Below are 14,668 nucleotides of genomic sequence, written 5' to 3' on the forward strand. Positions count from 1 at the left end.
GTGAGAGAGCTGCAGCGGGGGAGGGGGCAGTGAGAGCAGCAGCAGGGAGGGGTTGCATGAGAGCTGCAGCAGGGAGCGGGCAGTGAGAGGAGCAGTTGGGGCAGCAGCACAGTGTGATGACGCTTAGGTAGAGCCTGGCCTTTCCATACCAGGGAGGAGCTGGCGCGGAGCTCCATGTGGGGCACTGTGATGTGTCAGGGTGACCAAGAGGTGCAGGGCCGGGCCGCGCAGGGTGTGGGACTGCTGTTAGGGCTGTGGCTCTGACACTGAGTGAGCAGGGCAGAGCCGGTGTGGGTCAGAAAGGCTCCTGGGTGGCTGTTGGGCTGGGCCCCTAGGGCCAGGGTGGAACGGGTAAGGATGCATGGGAGGTAAGGGTGCAGTCAGATGGTGAGAGGGCTGGAGTCTGGGTATGTTTGGAAAGTTTGGGGGCGGGATATGCTGACAGATTGGATTGGAAAAGGCAAGGGGCACAGACGCCACCAAGGGTTTTGGTCTGAGCGAGTTGTCACTCCGTGTGGTGGAGAAACGGGCGTGGGATTGGGTGGGATAAAGATGAGGCGTTGGATGTGGGGCGCAGTTTGGCTGCCAGCTAGACATCCTGGGGACGTGGCTAGTAGACATCGACAGTGGGGACATGGACTTGGGAGTCATGCACATGTGGATGGTGCTTAAAGCTGGAAGATGAGGGAGTAAGGGGCGGCGGGGCTCTGCACTCAGACGCCAGGAGCCTGGACTGGGGAGGAGGCAGACAGCAGCAGGGGCTTCCGGGAGTCAGCGAAGCCGCTGTTTCCAGACAGTTCTAGAGGACCTGTGTGTGCCACTCTGGGTCGTTCGAGATGAGGCCTGAGAACAGATGGTTCATCTCACAGTGTGGGGTCCTTGGTGACCCTGACAAGGGAGCTTGTCGGGGAGGAAAAGGAACAGACGCCTTAACAGTGGCTCTAGGAGAGGACACAGCAAACAGAAAGGAGGTACGAGAAAGCAAAACCCTGTCTGGTTCTGAATGAGACGCTGCAGCAGCAACAGTGCACTGTGGGGCCTGCCCTGTAAAGACACAGACTGTGCTTCACAGCCACACATGCAGGGATGGAAACAAACTGGTTAACTTTACAGGGCAGATGATTTTGAAAATAGCCATAACTTTTCTCCCAACTTGTCTAAAAGCTGAAAGCTAGGCATCTAAATCTGGGCATTAAAAAATAGATCAAGGAGAGGCAGTGGCCAAATGCAATGTGGGGCCTGGTTTGGGTCCTGAAACGGGAAAAGGACGTCAAGAGGAAACGGGAGATTCGAACAATGCTGTGCTTTAATGAATAGTATTGAACCAGTGTGAACTTAGTTGTGCTGAGCCAGAATGTGGGTGTGTGAGGTGTTAACCTCGGGAGGCTGGGCACAGGGTACCTGGAACCTTCTGTACTGGTGAAACAATAAATCCAAATTACAGAAATTATTTACGAGTCATGTCATTACTATTTGTAATTGTTTTTTCAAAATAAAATGTAAACCAATACATGAAAGTAAATAAATGAGAAACGGTAGGTAACCACCCCGCCCTTCCTTTCCTGTTTAGCGACAGCCCGGGTGCTGTTCATGAGGTGGAGAAGTGGCTTCCCCGGCTGCATGCCCTTGTCGTGGGACCTGGCTTAGGTAGAGATGATGCGCTTCTCAAAAATGTCAAGGTAACGTGTAACTCTCTCACTTCCCTCACGACGGGCTTGGCCCTTAGTATGGTGAGGGTGGAACAGAGGCATTTCTCTGCATTTTGTGTAGTGTTCTGTGTGCCTCTTCATGGCGTGACTGAGATGAGATTTGAGGGCCGGGGGGGAAACTGAGCGCAGAGGTGGTGAGGAACAGTGCTGAGGTCTGCTTCCCTCTGCCCAACTGTTTCTCATGGAGCAGCTGCCGGTGTGTGTGGAGTTGCTGAGATGTTTCATGTTTGATGTGAGGAGAGGGTGAGCAGGACTCAAGAGTTGACAGAGGTTTGGGGTCAGGCCTAGGTGTGCATCCCATGCACCCCCTTCTTGCTGGGGGACCCTGCAGTTCCCTCAGCTGTCTGGGCAGCTGTTCCCACACAGCCCTGGCACCATGCTCTGCTGACATCAGGCTGTGCGGTGACACAGGCCTGCCTGTCCACACCCACACGCATGCACATGGACACTCATTCATGCTGGTTTTTCATTCTTAACGTTCATCTTATGCCCACCTGAGTCCAGAAAGATGGAAATTGTTTATTCTGATGACTTTGTGTCTGCTGTAAATAAGTACCACCTGGGATCAGGGCAATAACAAGATGGGGATGGCTGCTAGTTCTGTGTTCTCTGCGTCCCCTGATTCTTGCTGGGCTCCTGTATGTCTCTGCTGGGGTTGTGCTCCTAGGGCGTTGCATTCCAGGGACTGCTTTCTGAGACCCTTTCTCGAGTTGCTGGGGACCCCTGTCAGAGCTCCTGGGGGAAGACACAGTGCCAGACGGCCTCGTGCCACAGTGTGTTCACATGTGTAAGGCGTGGTGACTGCAGGTGGATCAGAGGCCGGACGTTAAGTGAGGGACTCTGCTGGAAGCCCTTAGAAGGTGCCTGGCCATGCTGTGTTCCCAGACCAGCAGTCACCCTCAAAATGTCAGCCATTTGCATGACACTCTGTTGAGTGCTTAGTTAACAGAGGGGTTTCTGAGGCTGCGAGGGCTTGAAGGTGGTGAGCAACGAAGCCAACAGTGCAGGGTGAGTCACCTGAAGGGCAGGCAGATGCAGGCCAACACCGTACACACCAGGGCAAGCAGCATGGAGTTAGCATGGAAGCCCATCTTTGAGCTTTAGGGTCTTACCCGCTCACCGAGAAATAGGAGGTGGCCATGCTTAGGAGCAATAGAACCCTCTATCATCCCGGGGAGAGGCTCTCAGTGGGGGTCCCATCTGCAAGCGCTGGGTCTGCTGGCACAGCTGCTGCTTCCTGTCCAGCTCTACATCCTAGGCGTGTGGATGAATTAAAGGTGAACAAGCCAGAGTTCTCTGCTTCAGGTTCTTGTCTTTGTGAATTTAAGTTCATTATTTAAAAATTGGTATCTTCAAAAACCACTTTGCAGCGTGGAAGTGTGAAAGGTGGGAAGTGAGGGTGTGCCTCGCTGCCCTTGCAGCCCAGACTCGGGACCTCGCATTGTGGTTCCTGTATGCGCTCGGCGTGGTCTTGAGAGTCCTCGGGTCATCGAGCACGGGCTGCCTCCTAGTTAGCTTCCAGCTCGTGCCTGGCGCAGAGCAGAGGCTTCCTGCTCCATCGACATTCCTGAATGAGGTCATCATCCGGTGTAGGCCTGAAAACAACCCGATTAGGTAGATTTCTATTCATATCCTCATTCTTCTGATGACCACTTGAGTCCTGGCAAGGATTCAAGACACCCAAGGGGTCTTGTAGCAAGGAAATGGTAGAGATGGTTTTTTAAAAACAACTTTATTTAGATGATGTACCTACCATACACTTCGCCATTTAAAGTGAACTACTCAGTGGCTCCAGGTGTATTCACAAATGTGCAGCCATCACCGTGATCAACCTTAGAACATGTTTACTGCCGTAAGAAGCCCATCCCGTTAGCATCTGCTCCCTGTCTCCCCAGTCTCCGGCAGCCACTCGGCTAGTATACTCTGTCTCAATGGATTCGCCTGTTCAGGACATTTCACATTAATGGAATTACACTATATGTGCTATTTAGTGACTTGTTTTGTTCACGATGCTTTTTTTGAGACACAGTCTTGCTTTGTTGCCAGCCTGGAGTGTAGTGACATGATCTCAACTCACTGCAACCTCTGCCTCCAGGGTTCAAGTGATTCCTGTGCCTCAGCCTCTGGAGTAGCTGGGACTACAGGCATGTGCCACCATGCTGGGCTAATTTTTTTTTTTTTTTTGTATTTTAGTAGAGACGGGGTTTCACCATGTTGGTCAGAATGCAGAATGGTCTTGAACTTCTGACTTCATGATCTGCCTGCCTCAGCCTCCCAGAGTGCTGGGATTACAGGTGTGAGCCACTGTGCCTGGACAACTCTGCCTAATTTTATATTAGTTATTATATGTTGTAGCATGTATCAGCACTTCATTCCTTTTTATATCTAATATTTCATTGTATGGATATACCACCTTTGGTTTATCTGTTCCCTAATTTATGGAGAATTGTTTTGATTCCACCTTTTGTGTGGATGTGTTTTCACTCCTCTTGGGCGTCAGTGTTTCACCTTCTGAGGCACTGCCACTGTTTCCCATAGCAGCTGCGCTATTTTTATTACGGGAACCACAATGCGAGGTCCCGACTCTGAGCCGCAGGGGCAGCGAGGCACACCCTCACTTCCCACCTTTCACATTTCCATGCTGCAGAGTGGTTTTTGAAGATTCCCACCAGCAGCGTGCCCGGTCTCTGATTCTTCACGTCATCCCCAGCACTACTGTTACTGCCCTTGTCTACTTAGTAGCCCCCCTAGTGGGCGTGGAGTGGCCTCATTGTGCTTTGGTTTGCATTTTCCTGGCAGCTGGTGCTGTTCAGCATCTTTGCATTTGCTCACGGGCTGTTTGGGTACTTTTTTATTTTTTGAGACAGATTCTCGTTCTTGCCCAGTCGCAGTGGCATGATCACGGCTCACTGCAAACTCCACCTTCTGGGTTCAAGTGATTCCTTTGCCTCAGCCTCCCAAGTAGCTTGGACTACAGGTACCCACCATCACACCCAGCTAATTTTTGTTATTTTTGGTAGAGATGGGGTTTCACCAGGTTGGCCAGGCTGGTCTTGAACTCCTGACCTCAAGTGATCCACCCGCCTCAGCCTCCCAAAGTGCTGGGACTACAGGCGTGAGCCACTGTGCCTGGCCTGTTTGGGTATCTTCTTTGGAGAAGTTTCTATTCATGCCCATTCCCCATTTTGAAAATCGTTTGCCTTTTTCTTATTGACTTTTAGGAGTTCTTCACATACTTTCTTATCAGAGAGATGATTTGCAGCTGTCCTCTCATTCTGTAGGTTGTCTTTTCACTTCCTTGATGGTTTTGTTTACAGCACAAATTTTTAATTTTGAAGTCCAATTTAGCTATTTTTTCTTTTGTCCCTTGTGCTATTGGTGTCTTATCTAAGAAGCTGTTGCCTAACCTAAGTTTACGCCTACATTTTCTTTTAAGAGCCTTGCCGTTTCAGCTCTTGTATTTAGCTCTGCGCACATGCTGAGCTGGTGTTTGTGTGTGGTGGAAGGCAGGCGTCCGTGTCATTCTTTTGCTTGTGGGGTCCGGATGCAGCACCACGTGTTGGAGAGACTCTTCTTTCCTCCTGATTTGTCTTTCATCCTCCTTGAGAGTCCATTGACCCTAAATGTGAGGCTTCTTCTGGACTCTTGTTTCTGTTATCTGTACAGCTTTCCTTCTGCAACTATCCAGTCCTGATTGCTGTGGCTGGGTAGGAAGCCTTGACGGCAGAAAGCCTAAGCTCTCCAGATTTGTCCTTTTCAAGGTTGGTATGGCTCTCCTGGGTCCCATGCATTCCAGTTTTGGATCAGCTTGCTGATTTGCAGAATAGGCAGCTGGGATCTTGGTAGGGATGGTGTTAACTGAAGATCAACTGGGGGAGTGTCTCACATCATCTGGCTTTGAACCCAAGTTGTCTGAATTGAGAACGCAGGCTCTTGACCAGTGCACCTGCCTCACTGTGCTCTTCTCACAGCTCATTATCAGTGTGTCCTGGGGACTTTTTCATGGTAGGATATGCGGATATTCCTCATTATTTGTAACAGTGACATCAGAATTTACTATGGATATACTACAGTGTATTTAACTAGTTCATTTACTGTTTCCAGCTTTTTTTGTGTTCCATCAGTGGTGTCCTGAATCTGTATTTTGTCACTCTTTTGGGCATTTTCTAAGATAAATTATTAGAGGTTCCATTGCTGAATCAGAGAGTGAGGACGTTTAAATTTTTGAGAGATGCCGCCAGATTTCTCCCTTAGTGTCCTACAGTTTGCTTTCCCATGGGTGGGGACAGCCTTCTGTGCTGGGTGCTCTGATGCTGCGAATCTTTCTAGGCGACCCGTGTCACATTGCATTTTCCAGGTCTGAATATTCCTGTTTGACTACTATTTGTAAATACATTAAAACACAGAAACAAATGAAATATCAGATTATTGCCAAATACTGCAACATGAAATCAGAAACTGATCTAAAATCTGAATTAGCGAAAGCCTGACAGTTTTAACAGTAAAATCAAACTCAGGGCAAAAGCAGACAGAATCTTTTTGGTTAATAAAGGAAATCAGCTTCCATGAAGTCTCAGGTACCTGCTTCCCTGGAAGGGGCTATGGGACAGACACACTGCTAATGCTTGTACCAGCGTCAGAGCAAAACAGACTTCCCCACAGCTGGGATACATGTCACCAAACAAGCTGAAATGAGCAGTTTGTTAGGCAGGCAGCTAATGCTTTGTCAGCTTTCAAATTTCATTTAACTTTTAATATATATGACTTTAGTTTTCGGTCCTTTATTCTCACTTAGCATGTCCTTTAATGTTTTTTAGTAGGTGTCTATCAAGTCAAGTTTGCATGCTACTGCAGTAAATAATCTTGTCACAGTGTATCAGATCATAAGAATAAAAATAACCAATGTTGATTACATGTATGTGTATGTATCTCTGTACATGTAGTATTTTTGTTTTTGTTTTTGTTTTTGAGACAGTCTTGCTCTTTCGCCCAGGCTGGAGTATAGTGGCACAATCTGAGCTCATTGCAACCTCCACCTCCTGGGTTCAAGCGATTCTTCTACCTCAGCCTCCTGAGTAGCTGGGATTACAGGCGTGTGCCACCACCCCTTGCTAATTTTTGTATTTTTAGTAGAGACAGGGTTTCATCATGTTGGCCAGGCTGGTCTCGAACTCCTGATTTCGTGATCCACCCGCCTCAACTTCCCAAAGTGCTGAGATCACAGGCGTGAGCCACCACACCCAGCCACATGTAGTATTTTTTAAATAGAAAACCTTTGAAACTTTCACTATAATCCTATCAGGGAAAAATGATTCCCTGTTTATTGTCACAAGTGACAATATACTTACTTATATTTACTTTAAAATATCTAAGTAAAGTGATATGAAAAATACATAATGACTAGTGATTTGGGGAACTCGAAAGAATTCTCTGAATGCTGCAGATTAGTATCTGCTGGAGAACCGGAAGCCCTCGGTGGGGCGCTGGGTGTGTCTTCATGGGTTAGCCCAGGAGCCCAGCGTTGTTTATAGCGTTTCCACTGGGCTTCACCTTTCAGAGTTCCCAGTGTCCTGTCTTACTAAGGGGCTCTGCCAGTTCATTGGGTCTTGCTTCTCTATTTATTCATTTACTTTATTGTTTTCCATTTATTGTGTGATGACTTGATGTTGCATTTTATTAAGAGTCTGCTCAATTTTCTTTCACTGCTCTTGGGAAGTCCATTTTGTACTGCTCTAGCAGTCCCACAGACTGGGTCATTTATAATGAACAGGCGTTTCCCGCCTCACAGTTCTGGAGGTAGATGACCAACATCAACGTGCCGGCATCTGGTGAAGGAGGAAGGGCAGGAAAGTGACCCTTAATGCCCTTTTTAAAGGTCATTAAACCCATCCATGAGGGCTCTGCCACATCACCTTTTAAAGGCCCCACTTCCCAGTGCCCAGTTAAGTTTCACCGTGAGTTTTGAGAAGACACGCGTCCACGCCATAGGCAGAGGCAGCAGGTGTGGTGCTCAGCCTAGTTTTCTCTTCTGGCAGGGCATTTTGGAAGCATCAAAGGCCAGGGACATCCCTGTGGTCATCGACGCGGTGAGTTGACCTCTCTCCTCCTGGCTCGGGGTCCTGGAAGGCCTGCCCAGTGAGCCTGGCTTTTTGTTCCATGTAGGATGGCCTGTGGCTGGTCGCTCAGCAGCCAGCCCTCATCCAGGGCTACCGGAAGGCCGTGCTCACTCCCAACCACATGGAGTTCAGCAGACTGTACGACGCTGTGGTGAGTGAGTGGACCCCCAAAGGGTGGACACGAGCCCCATTTGTCCCAAAGAGGGTGAGGGGCGAGCTCCATGCTTCTGCCCAGCCTGTCCCTGTGGGCACATCTCCCCAGGGACAAAGACCTGCAGGTCACCACTGTGCCTCTCACAGCAGATGGCGCGTCTTCCCATCGTGCTCTTCGATTGGATGAACGATGGGGTGGTGGACTTGGGACAGGCAGGGACTTGGGTCAGCCAGCCCCCTCCTGCAGTGCACTCTGGACAGATCACTTCGTCTGTGTCCTGAGCGCCTCGTCTGTAATGTGATGATGGCATCTGCCTCACGGGGCTGTGAGATAAGGAAACCTGTGTAAAGCCATGAGTCCCCACATGGTAAGTGTCCCATCAATGTTAGCACCCAGTGCTGTGGAATTTGTTTTACTCCTGCAGAGCTCTCAGAACCCAGCCTCGGTGTCCTCCTCCAGCCTGGTCTGACCAGGTAGAGGACGGGCGCTGGCAGGCACTGCGTCGGTGTCTGCTTGGAGTTGCTGCAGGTGATATCCTGGGCTTCCTCCCACCTACGCGGCCTCTAACCGGTGCCTGGGTGATCCTTTTAGACGTGAGAGTGCGAGTCTCATGGCAGATGGGACAGGGCTATCCATCATGTCACATGTCTTGTGTCTGAGGAAGGCTTTGCTTTTTCTGTGTCTTCCTGCGTTGCCGTAGTTGAGAGGCCCCGTGGACAGTGATGACCGCCATGGATCTCTGCTGAGACTCAGCCAAGCCCTGGGCAACGTGACGGTGGTCCAGAAAGGAGAGCGCGACATCCTCTCTGATGGCCAGCAGGGTGAGCGGCGGCTGGCCTGTGTGGGCTGGTGCTGGGTCAGGCAGCGGGACCACACTGAGTGTGAGCCCCAGAAGACCTCTGGTGTGCACACACTGTTCACATGCATTCCGCACAAGGGGATTCCCGATGAGCTCGACAAACACATCTTCTCCAGAGTCCATGATTTTGACTTCTCACTGTTTTGCTGGGGAGGTGACAGTGGTGAGAGCAGGCTTTCAAGTTGTGGGCTCTACCCTTTGGCTGAATTGCTGTGCCTTAGTTATGAGAAGCAGCCTGGCAGGCGGGTGCCTGGAACAGCAGGGCACGCTGCAGAGTCCTGGGTTCGCGTCCCCAAGCTGCCACCGTCCTCTTTCATCTCACTTGTGGCATCCACGATCCATGTGGTTATTTGGGTATTTTGTTGCATTTCGTTCTATCAAAATGACTGGACAGTGCAGAAAGCCCCGCACACTCTCGCACACATCCACACGCCCTTGCACACTCATCCACACCCTCACACACTCATCCACACCCTCATCCACACGCCCTCGCGCTCATCTACACACCTTCTCATCCACTGCCTGACACGTTCATCCACTGACCCTCATCCACTCCCTTGCACACTCGTCCACACGCCCTTGCACTCATCCAGATGCCTACTCATCCACACACCCTCACACTCATCCAAACGCTCACACTCATCCACGCCCTCACTCATCTAGTCCCTGGCACTCATCCACTCTCTCACACACTCATACACTCCCTCGCACTTATCCACACACCCTCACTGATCCACACACCCTCGCAGTCACATCCATGCGCCCTTGCACACTCACCCACACATAGCTGGGCACAGGGACCACAGAGCTCATGTTCTCAGAGGGGCTCTTGGCACCTTTGAGATGAGGGTTTTTAGTCACTAGAAGGCTGTCTTGGGTCTAACACATTCAGAGAATATAACACCTGGTTTTAACATTTTCCAAAGAAAGGGAATTCCCACATTCACAGGCACACATAAAGTTAGGAGGGGGTGGAGGCCTCGCTCAGTTGTCCCATGTGGTTGGGCTGGGGTTTAAGGTGAACTCTGCAGTGTGGGCTGCAGGCGAGGGCTCATCCTCTGGGAGCTGGTGGGAGGAGCTGGACACCGGTTCCAAGCTGCGGGTGTCTCCACCAACCTGCCATGCTTGCTACACAGCGAGGCCTGGGGCAGCCTCATTGCTTTGTGCCTCAGTTTCCTTTTCTGTAGAACAGAGGTGCCTCCAGCCCTTGGGAGGAACAAACTGGGAAGAGCCATAGGGGCAGGATGTGAGTGGAGCCTCGGGCACTCCTGGAGGGTGTGGCCCTGGCTGCGCTGCGTGCATCCTTCCACACGGGCGGCCACTGTCACCTTCACACATGCCGTGCTGACACCTGCTCTCTCCCCCTGCAGTGCTTGTGTGCAGCCAGGAAGGCAGCAGCCGCAGGTGTGGAGGGCAAGGAGACCTCCTGTCCGGCTCCCTGGGCGTCCTGGTGCACTGGGCGCTCCTTGCTGGACCTGAGAAAACAAATGGGTAAGGCCACACGTCTTCATTTATTCTACTCTGAAACTGATTTTTCTGAGCTATCTTAGTAGCTCATGTGTTGAATTAGCAGCCCTGGAAACACTGAGAATGAACTCTGGGCTTCACTGGAGAGATCCCAGGGCACAGGTAAACCCTCTCGGCAGAAGCTCCCACTCCACACTCGGGCCTGGGGCAGGGGCGGTCTTCAGAGCTTTCCAACGAGTTTGGAGGTGCACGGCTATTGTGGGGAGTTGAGTGGTTTGCTCTCTGTAACACAGATACTAAGAAAACAGGGTCAAGGCTTACTTAGATACTTGTTCTTAAAGATGGGAATTTTCTTTTTTTTTTTGAGACGGAGTTTCGCTCTTGTTACCCAGGCTGGAGTGCAATGGCGCGATCTCGGCTCACCGCAACCTCCGCCTCCTGGGTTCAGGCAATTCTCCTGCCCCAGCCTCCTGAGTCGCTGGGATTACAGGCACACGCCACCATGCCCAGCTAATTTTTTTTTGTATTTTTAGTAGAGACGGGGTTTCAACATGTTGACCAGGGTGGTCTCGATCTCTTGACCTCGTGATCCACCCGCCTCGGCCTCCCACAGTGCTGGGATTACAGGCTTTAGCCACCGTGCCCGGCCGAAGATGGGAATTTTTTTTAAGAGACAGCAGAATTCTAGGACCAGGGCTCGTGGCCCAGTTCTGCAGTCAGAACTCTGTGAATGTAGGCAGTTCTCATATCTCTGAGCACTTCCGTTTCTCTTCTGTGAGCCCGTCATGGTGACAGTGGCATGTGCTAGGTGTGGCAGGCAGGGCAGGCAGGCCTTCATCCGGTGGCCTCAGCTGCCCTCATTGCTGGGATGGGGAACTCTGGGGCCATCCCCCAAACTGTGTGTGTCCACATGAATTTGAAAGCCGAGGAGGTAGAGGCGTGGGCAGGAGTCTTACCGGTAATTCTGCTGGGTTCACTCTAGTTCCCCCACGCCCCTCTCCCAGGAGATGCAGCCTTGGAAGCAGGAATCCACATTCTCATACCTCAGCTGCCCTTCACCCCTGGGCACTGAGAGCAGTTACACAGGGATCCGCAGCGCGTGCCACCTGGCTTGGCCCTGACACCTGCCTGCTGCATGCCCTGGCCCGTCTCCGAATGCTGGATGTTTCCCGTGTGCCTCCTTTCAGAGAATAGCGGAGGGTTCATGGTGGTTTGCGCTGTGATAAAGCTGCTTTCTCCTCAGAGGCATATCACACTTGAAATTGACAATCTGGGGTCCCAAGATTGAAATGAGAGTCAAAGCCAGAGCCCAGGGTAGCTGCAGCCCCTGGACTGTGATGCCCACTTCCCACACCCCCTGCTGTCGCCCCCCCAACAGGTCCAGCCCTCTCCTGGTGGCTGCATTCGGCGCCTGCTCCCTCACCAGGCAGTGTAACCACCAAGCCTTCCAGAAGCACGGTCGCTCCACCACCACCTCTGACATGATCGCCGAGGTGGGGACCGCCTTCAGCAAGCTCTTTGAAACCTGAGCCCACGCAGACCAGAAGGAAACAGGCACCTTGGATGGGGGAGAGCGTGTGTGACAAAATCAGACTCGTGTGTGCTGAAGGCGCATGGCGCGTGCCAGGTTTTCACCAGCATAAACTGGTGGTTGTTGAGAATTTAAGAATTTGGAATATTGCAGTTTTTGGCTAAACTGGATGCATGGTCGGAGATGTTATGGTGACACTAACCAAAGCATTCCTGAACTTTCCTTAGCTCCTTGGTAGTAACTGAGAAGACAGAAATGAAGAAAGTCACGTGAGAATGAAGCTCTTTTAGCAGCGCAACTGAATTTCTCGGCCTCCTCCAAAATCGGCAGTTTCTACATGTTGTTCTCTCTGCCCATGCACTTCACTTTTCCCCGCTGCCCTTTCCTAGCGTTTCCTCCAGCAGGGAGCAGGCACTGGTCCCCACGAGTCTCCCTGAGGGCCAACTACACTGATGTGTTTCCTCTGACTGGGTCCATCGGGGACTGCTTCGTTGTCCAGCTCATCTTGTTTTGAAGTGGTGACTAGCTTGGTGCTATCGGGCTGCTGGTATTGCTTGGCTTATTGACACACTCCAGGGTAATCAGTGATCACTTTGTTTGGAAATCCTCTTGGAGGCACCATGGGAACAAGGAAACATGAGTGATGGTGACCCTTGAGTAGGTGGGCGGGGAGCTCTGGGATGCCTCCTGTCCCACGCTCTCTGGGGTCCCTGTCCTCAGAAGTCCCATGTTGCCCAACCAGCCCCAGCAGGGCAGACCTGACCAGGGGTGGGCGCAGTGGAGGGCTGCAGTCTGGAGTCTGCCGTGGCCTCCAGTGCTGTCTCAGGAAAAGGTTCTGAGGACTTGGGGCCTGCTGGGCGTGGTGCAGCGATGACATTAAGGAGGCCCAGGGAAGAGTGTCCTGATGGTGTGTGCTTAGGACTCAGCGCAGCTGCGTCCTCAGGGATGTTCACATCCGGCAAAGATGCTGGTAACCGCAGCTTCAGCAAACGCTTCCTGTTGACCTTGGGTGAAATTCTGCTGTCTGTGTGGTTTTCCTGGAGTGGCCTGACGTTTACTTATTCTCTAGTTCCATGTCTCAGTGGGGCTTGGTACAGTTTCGTGTCTGACGTGAATTCTTTATATATATATATAGAGAGAATTCTTTATACTTTCATTAACACCGTTCCACAGCAAGGGCCAAACCTCCTGGTTCCCTTCAGTCTTTTCAGCCTGATGCCTCTTGGGTGATGCCCTGTGGTGCAGACACGCCCCAGATGGTTCTATTCTACTTTCTTCAAACAAAGATTGTTACTATTAATTTCACACCTAACTTCAGAAGCTTCCCTGTCTACATGTGAATCTTTGCAGAAAAAGAGTACCGTGGACATCTTTCCTTTGGGGAATTACATCTAAATTCTGGCAGCTATTAAAAGACAGATCTGGTTAATTTACATCTAGTGTGGTATTTTTTTCCTTAAACAGCTAAAGATCACCTTTCAGCTTTCTTAGGTGAGGAAATTGTGAGATGCCAGGGAGATAAAAATATATCAGCCTGTGTATGATACTCCCTCACCACCGGCGCCCGCCTCCCATGACGGCTGCACTAAAGAACCGTGAGGGGTAAGCCTAAGGCGGCCCCTTCGTTCCTTGGGACACACAATTCAGCAGTCACAGGAACTCTCTCATGGTTTTGGTTACTAAGTTTTTGTTCTAAGTAAAACATCCCTTTGCTTAAAGGAGAGAATGGTTTTTTTTTTTTTTTTATGATCAGCTCCTTGCTTCCCTGTTCTTAAGCCCTTGTATCTTACACACTTGCTCCAGACACTCCCAGGAGCTTTCCTGACCAGGAGAGCAACGGGAAGTGTGTGGGGGCCGGTGAGGCAGTGGCCTGGCAAGGCAGTCTGCCCCAGGACTGAGCGGCCCTGTTGAGATACCTCATTGTAAGGAGCTCTCTGGGGCCTTTTTGTATGTGGGTAGCTTTCCTAGGGTGATTTTCTAGGTGAGTGACTTCGGAACTGGCATTCGTACCTGCAGACAGGAGCCCTGCCTCGGCCACGGTTCAATGATGAGCAGGGTGGTACCCCCAATCACGGGTCCTGCTGCTGCCTCTGCCCGTGGGATTCAGAGATGCCCGTACGGCAGTAAGGGAGAGGCCTGGCCCAGGCTCTGCGAGCAGGAAGAGTGGAGCGGGTCACCCTGCTGGGTCACCGACAGCTGTGGCGCTGGCTTACTACAGAAAGGTGAGATCAGGAGGGGCAAGGTGGATGTTTCAGAAGGCCCCACTCCTGCAGCCCCGGCAGCCCGTGTGCACTGGCTACCGCTTTCCGGTCAGGAATCCTGTCTTGTCACGCCTCGCCAGCTGGCTTTCAGCTGACTGCCCTGATGCCTCTGACCTCACCTCTCCAAGGCCCAGCCGCCACCCCATCACTGCTCTGCTTAGACCAGGCACGCCAAGATGCCCTGCAGCTGTCAGGATGTTAAAAGCGGCGGGACTGTGGACAGTTCTTGGCTGCGTATTTTCTATCGCAAAGACATTACTTTTATAACCAGAGTAAGATTGTATTCTTGCTGGGGAATTAGCGTCCCAGGGTTTACATTGCCTGGAGTCCCCCCTCTGCTTCAGACTGTGCTGCTGCGTGGCCCGTCCGCCTCACCCATCCCAGCCGCTGCTCTTCTGTTCCTGTGTTGTCTGCTCCCTGGGCACGGCCCGGTGGGTCTCACCCACAGGCACACGTGCTGCTGGGCGCCACTCAATGTCTGACACGACTTCACTACATCGATGGTGACTGTAGCCACGACCCCAGAAGGCAATGAATGTTTAGGCGCAGTTACTAACAGATGCCAGTGGAA

The 14,668-nt window shown here is 51.4% G+C and overlaps 1 protein-coding gene across 5 annotated transcripts in view; it reads left to right on the forward strand.

The window, feature by feature from the left end:
- The window catches only part of NAXD (NAD(P)HX dehydratase), a 25,414-nt gene extending 12,145 nt beyond the window's left edge, over positions 1-13,269 (forward strand). For 4 of the 5 annotated variants that reach the window (XM_032246208.1, XM_032246209.1, XM_032246210.1 and 1 more), the window contains 6 exons: positions 1,571-1,679; positions 7,745-7,795; positions 7,872-7,976; positions 8,680-8,800; positions 10,209-10,329; positions 11,684-13,113. In XM_032246208.1, the coding sequence (XP_032102099.1) occupies positions 1,571-1,679; positions 7,745-7,795; positions 7,872-7,976; positions 8,680-8,800; positions 10,209-10,329; positions 11,684-11,834 (658 nt within the window). In that variant the 3' untranslated portion in view covers positions 11,835-13,113. Of the gene's footprint in view, positions 1-1,570; positions 1,680-7,744; positions 7,796-7,871; positions 7,977-8,679; positions 8,801-10,208; positions 10,330-11,683 lie in introns of all 5 variants that reach the window. The other variant, XM_032246207.1, reaches the window with a different exon arrangement.
- The last annotated feature ends 1,399 nt before the right edge of the window (positions 13,270-14,668 follow it).

This window comes from Sapajus apella, unplaced genomic scaffold (assembly GCF_009761245.1).
Source record: "Sapajus apella isolate SASKATOON/1434 unplaced genomic scaffold, GSC_monkey_1.0 scaffold60, whole genome shotgun sequence".
Taxonomy (NCBI): domain Eukaryota; kingdom Metazoa; phylum Chordata; class Mammalia; order Primates; family Cebidae; genus Sapajus; species Sapajus apella.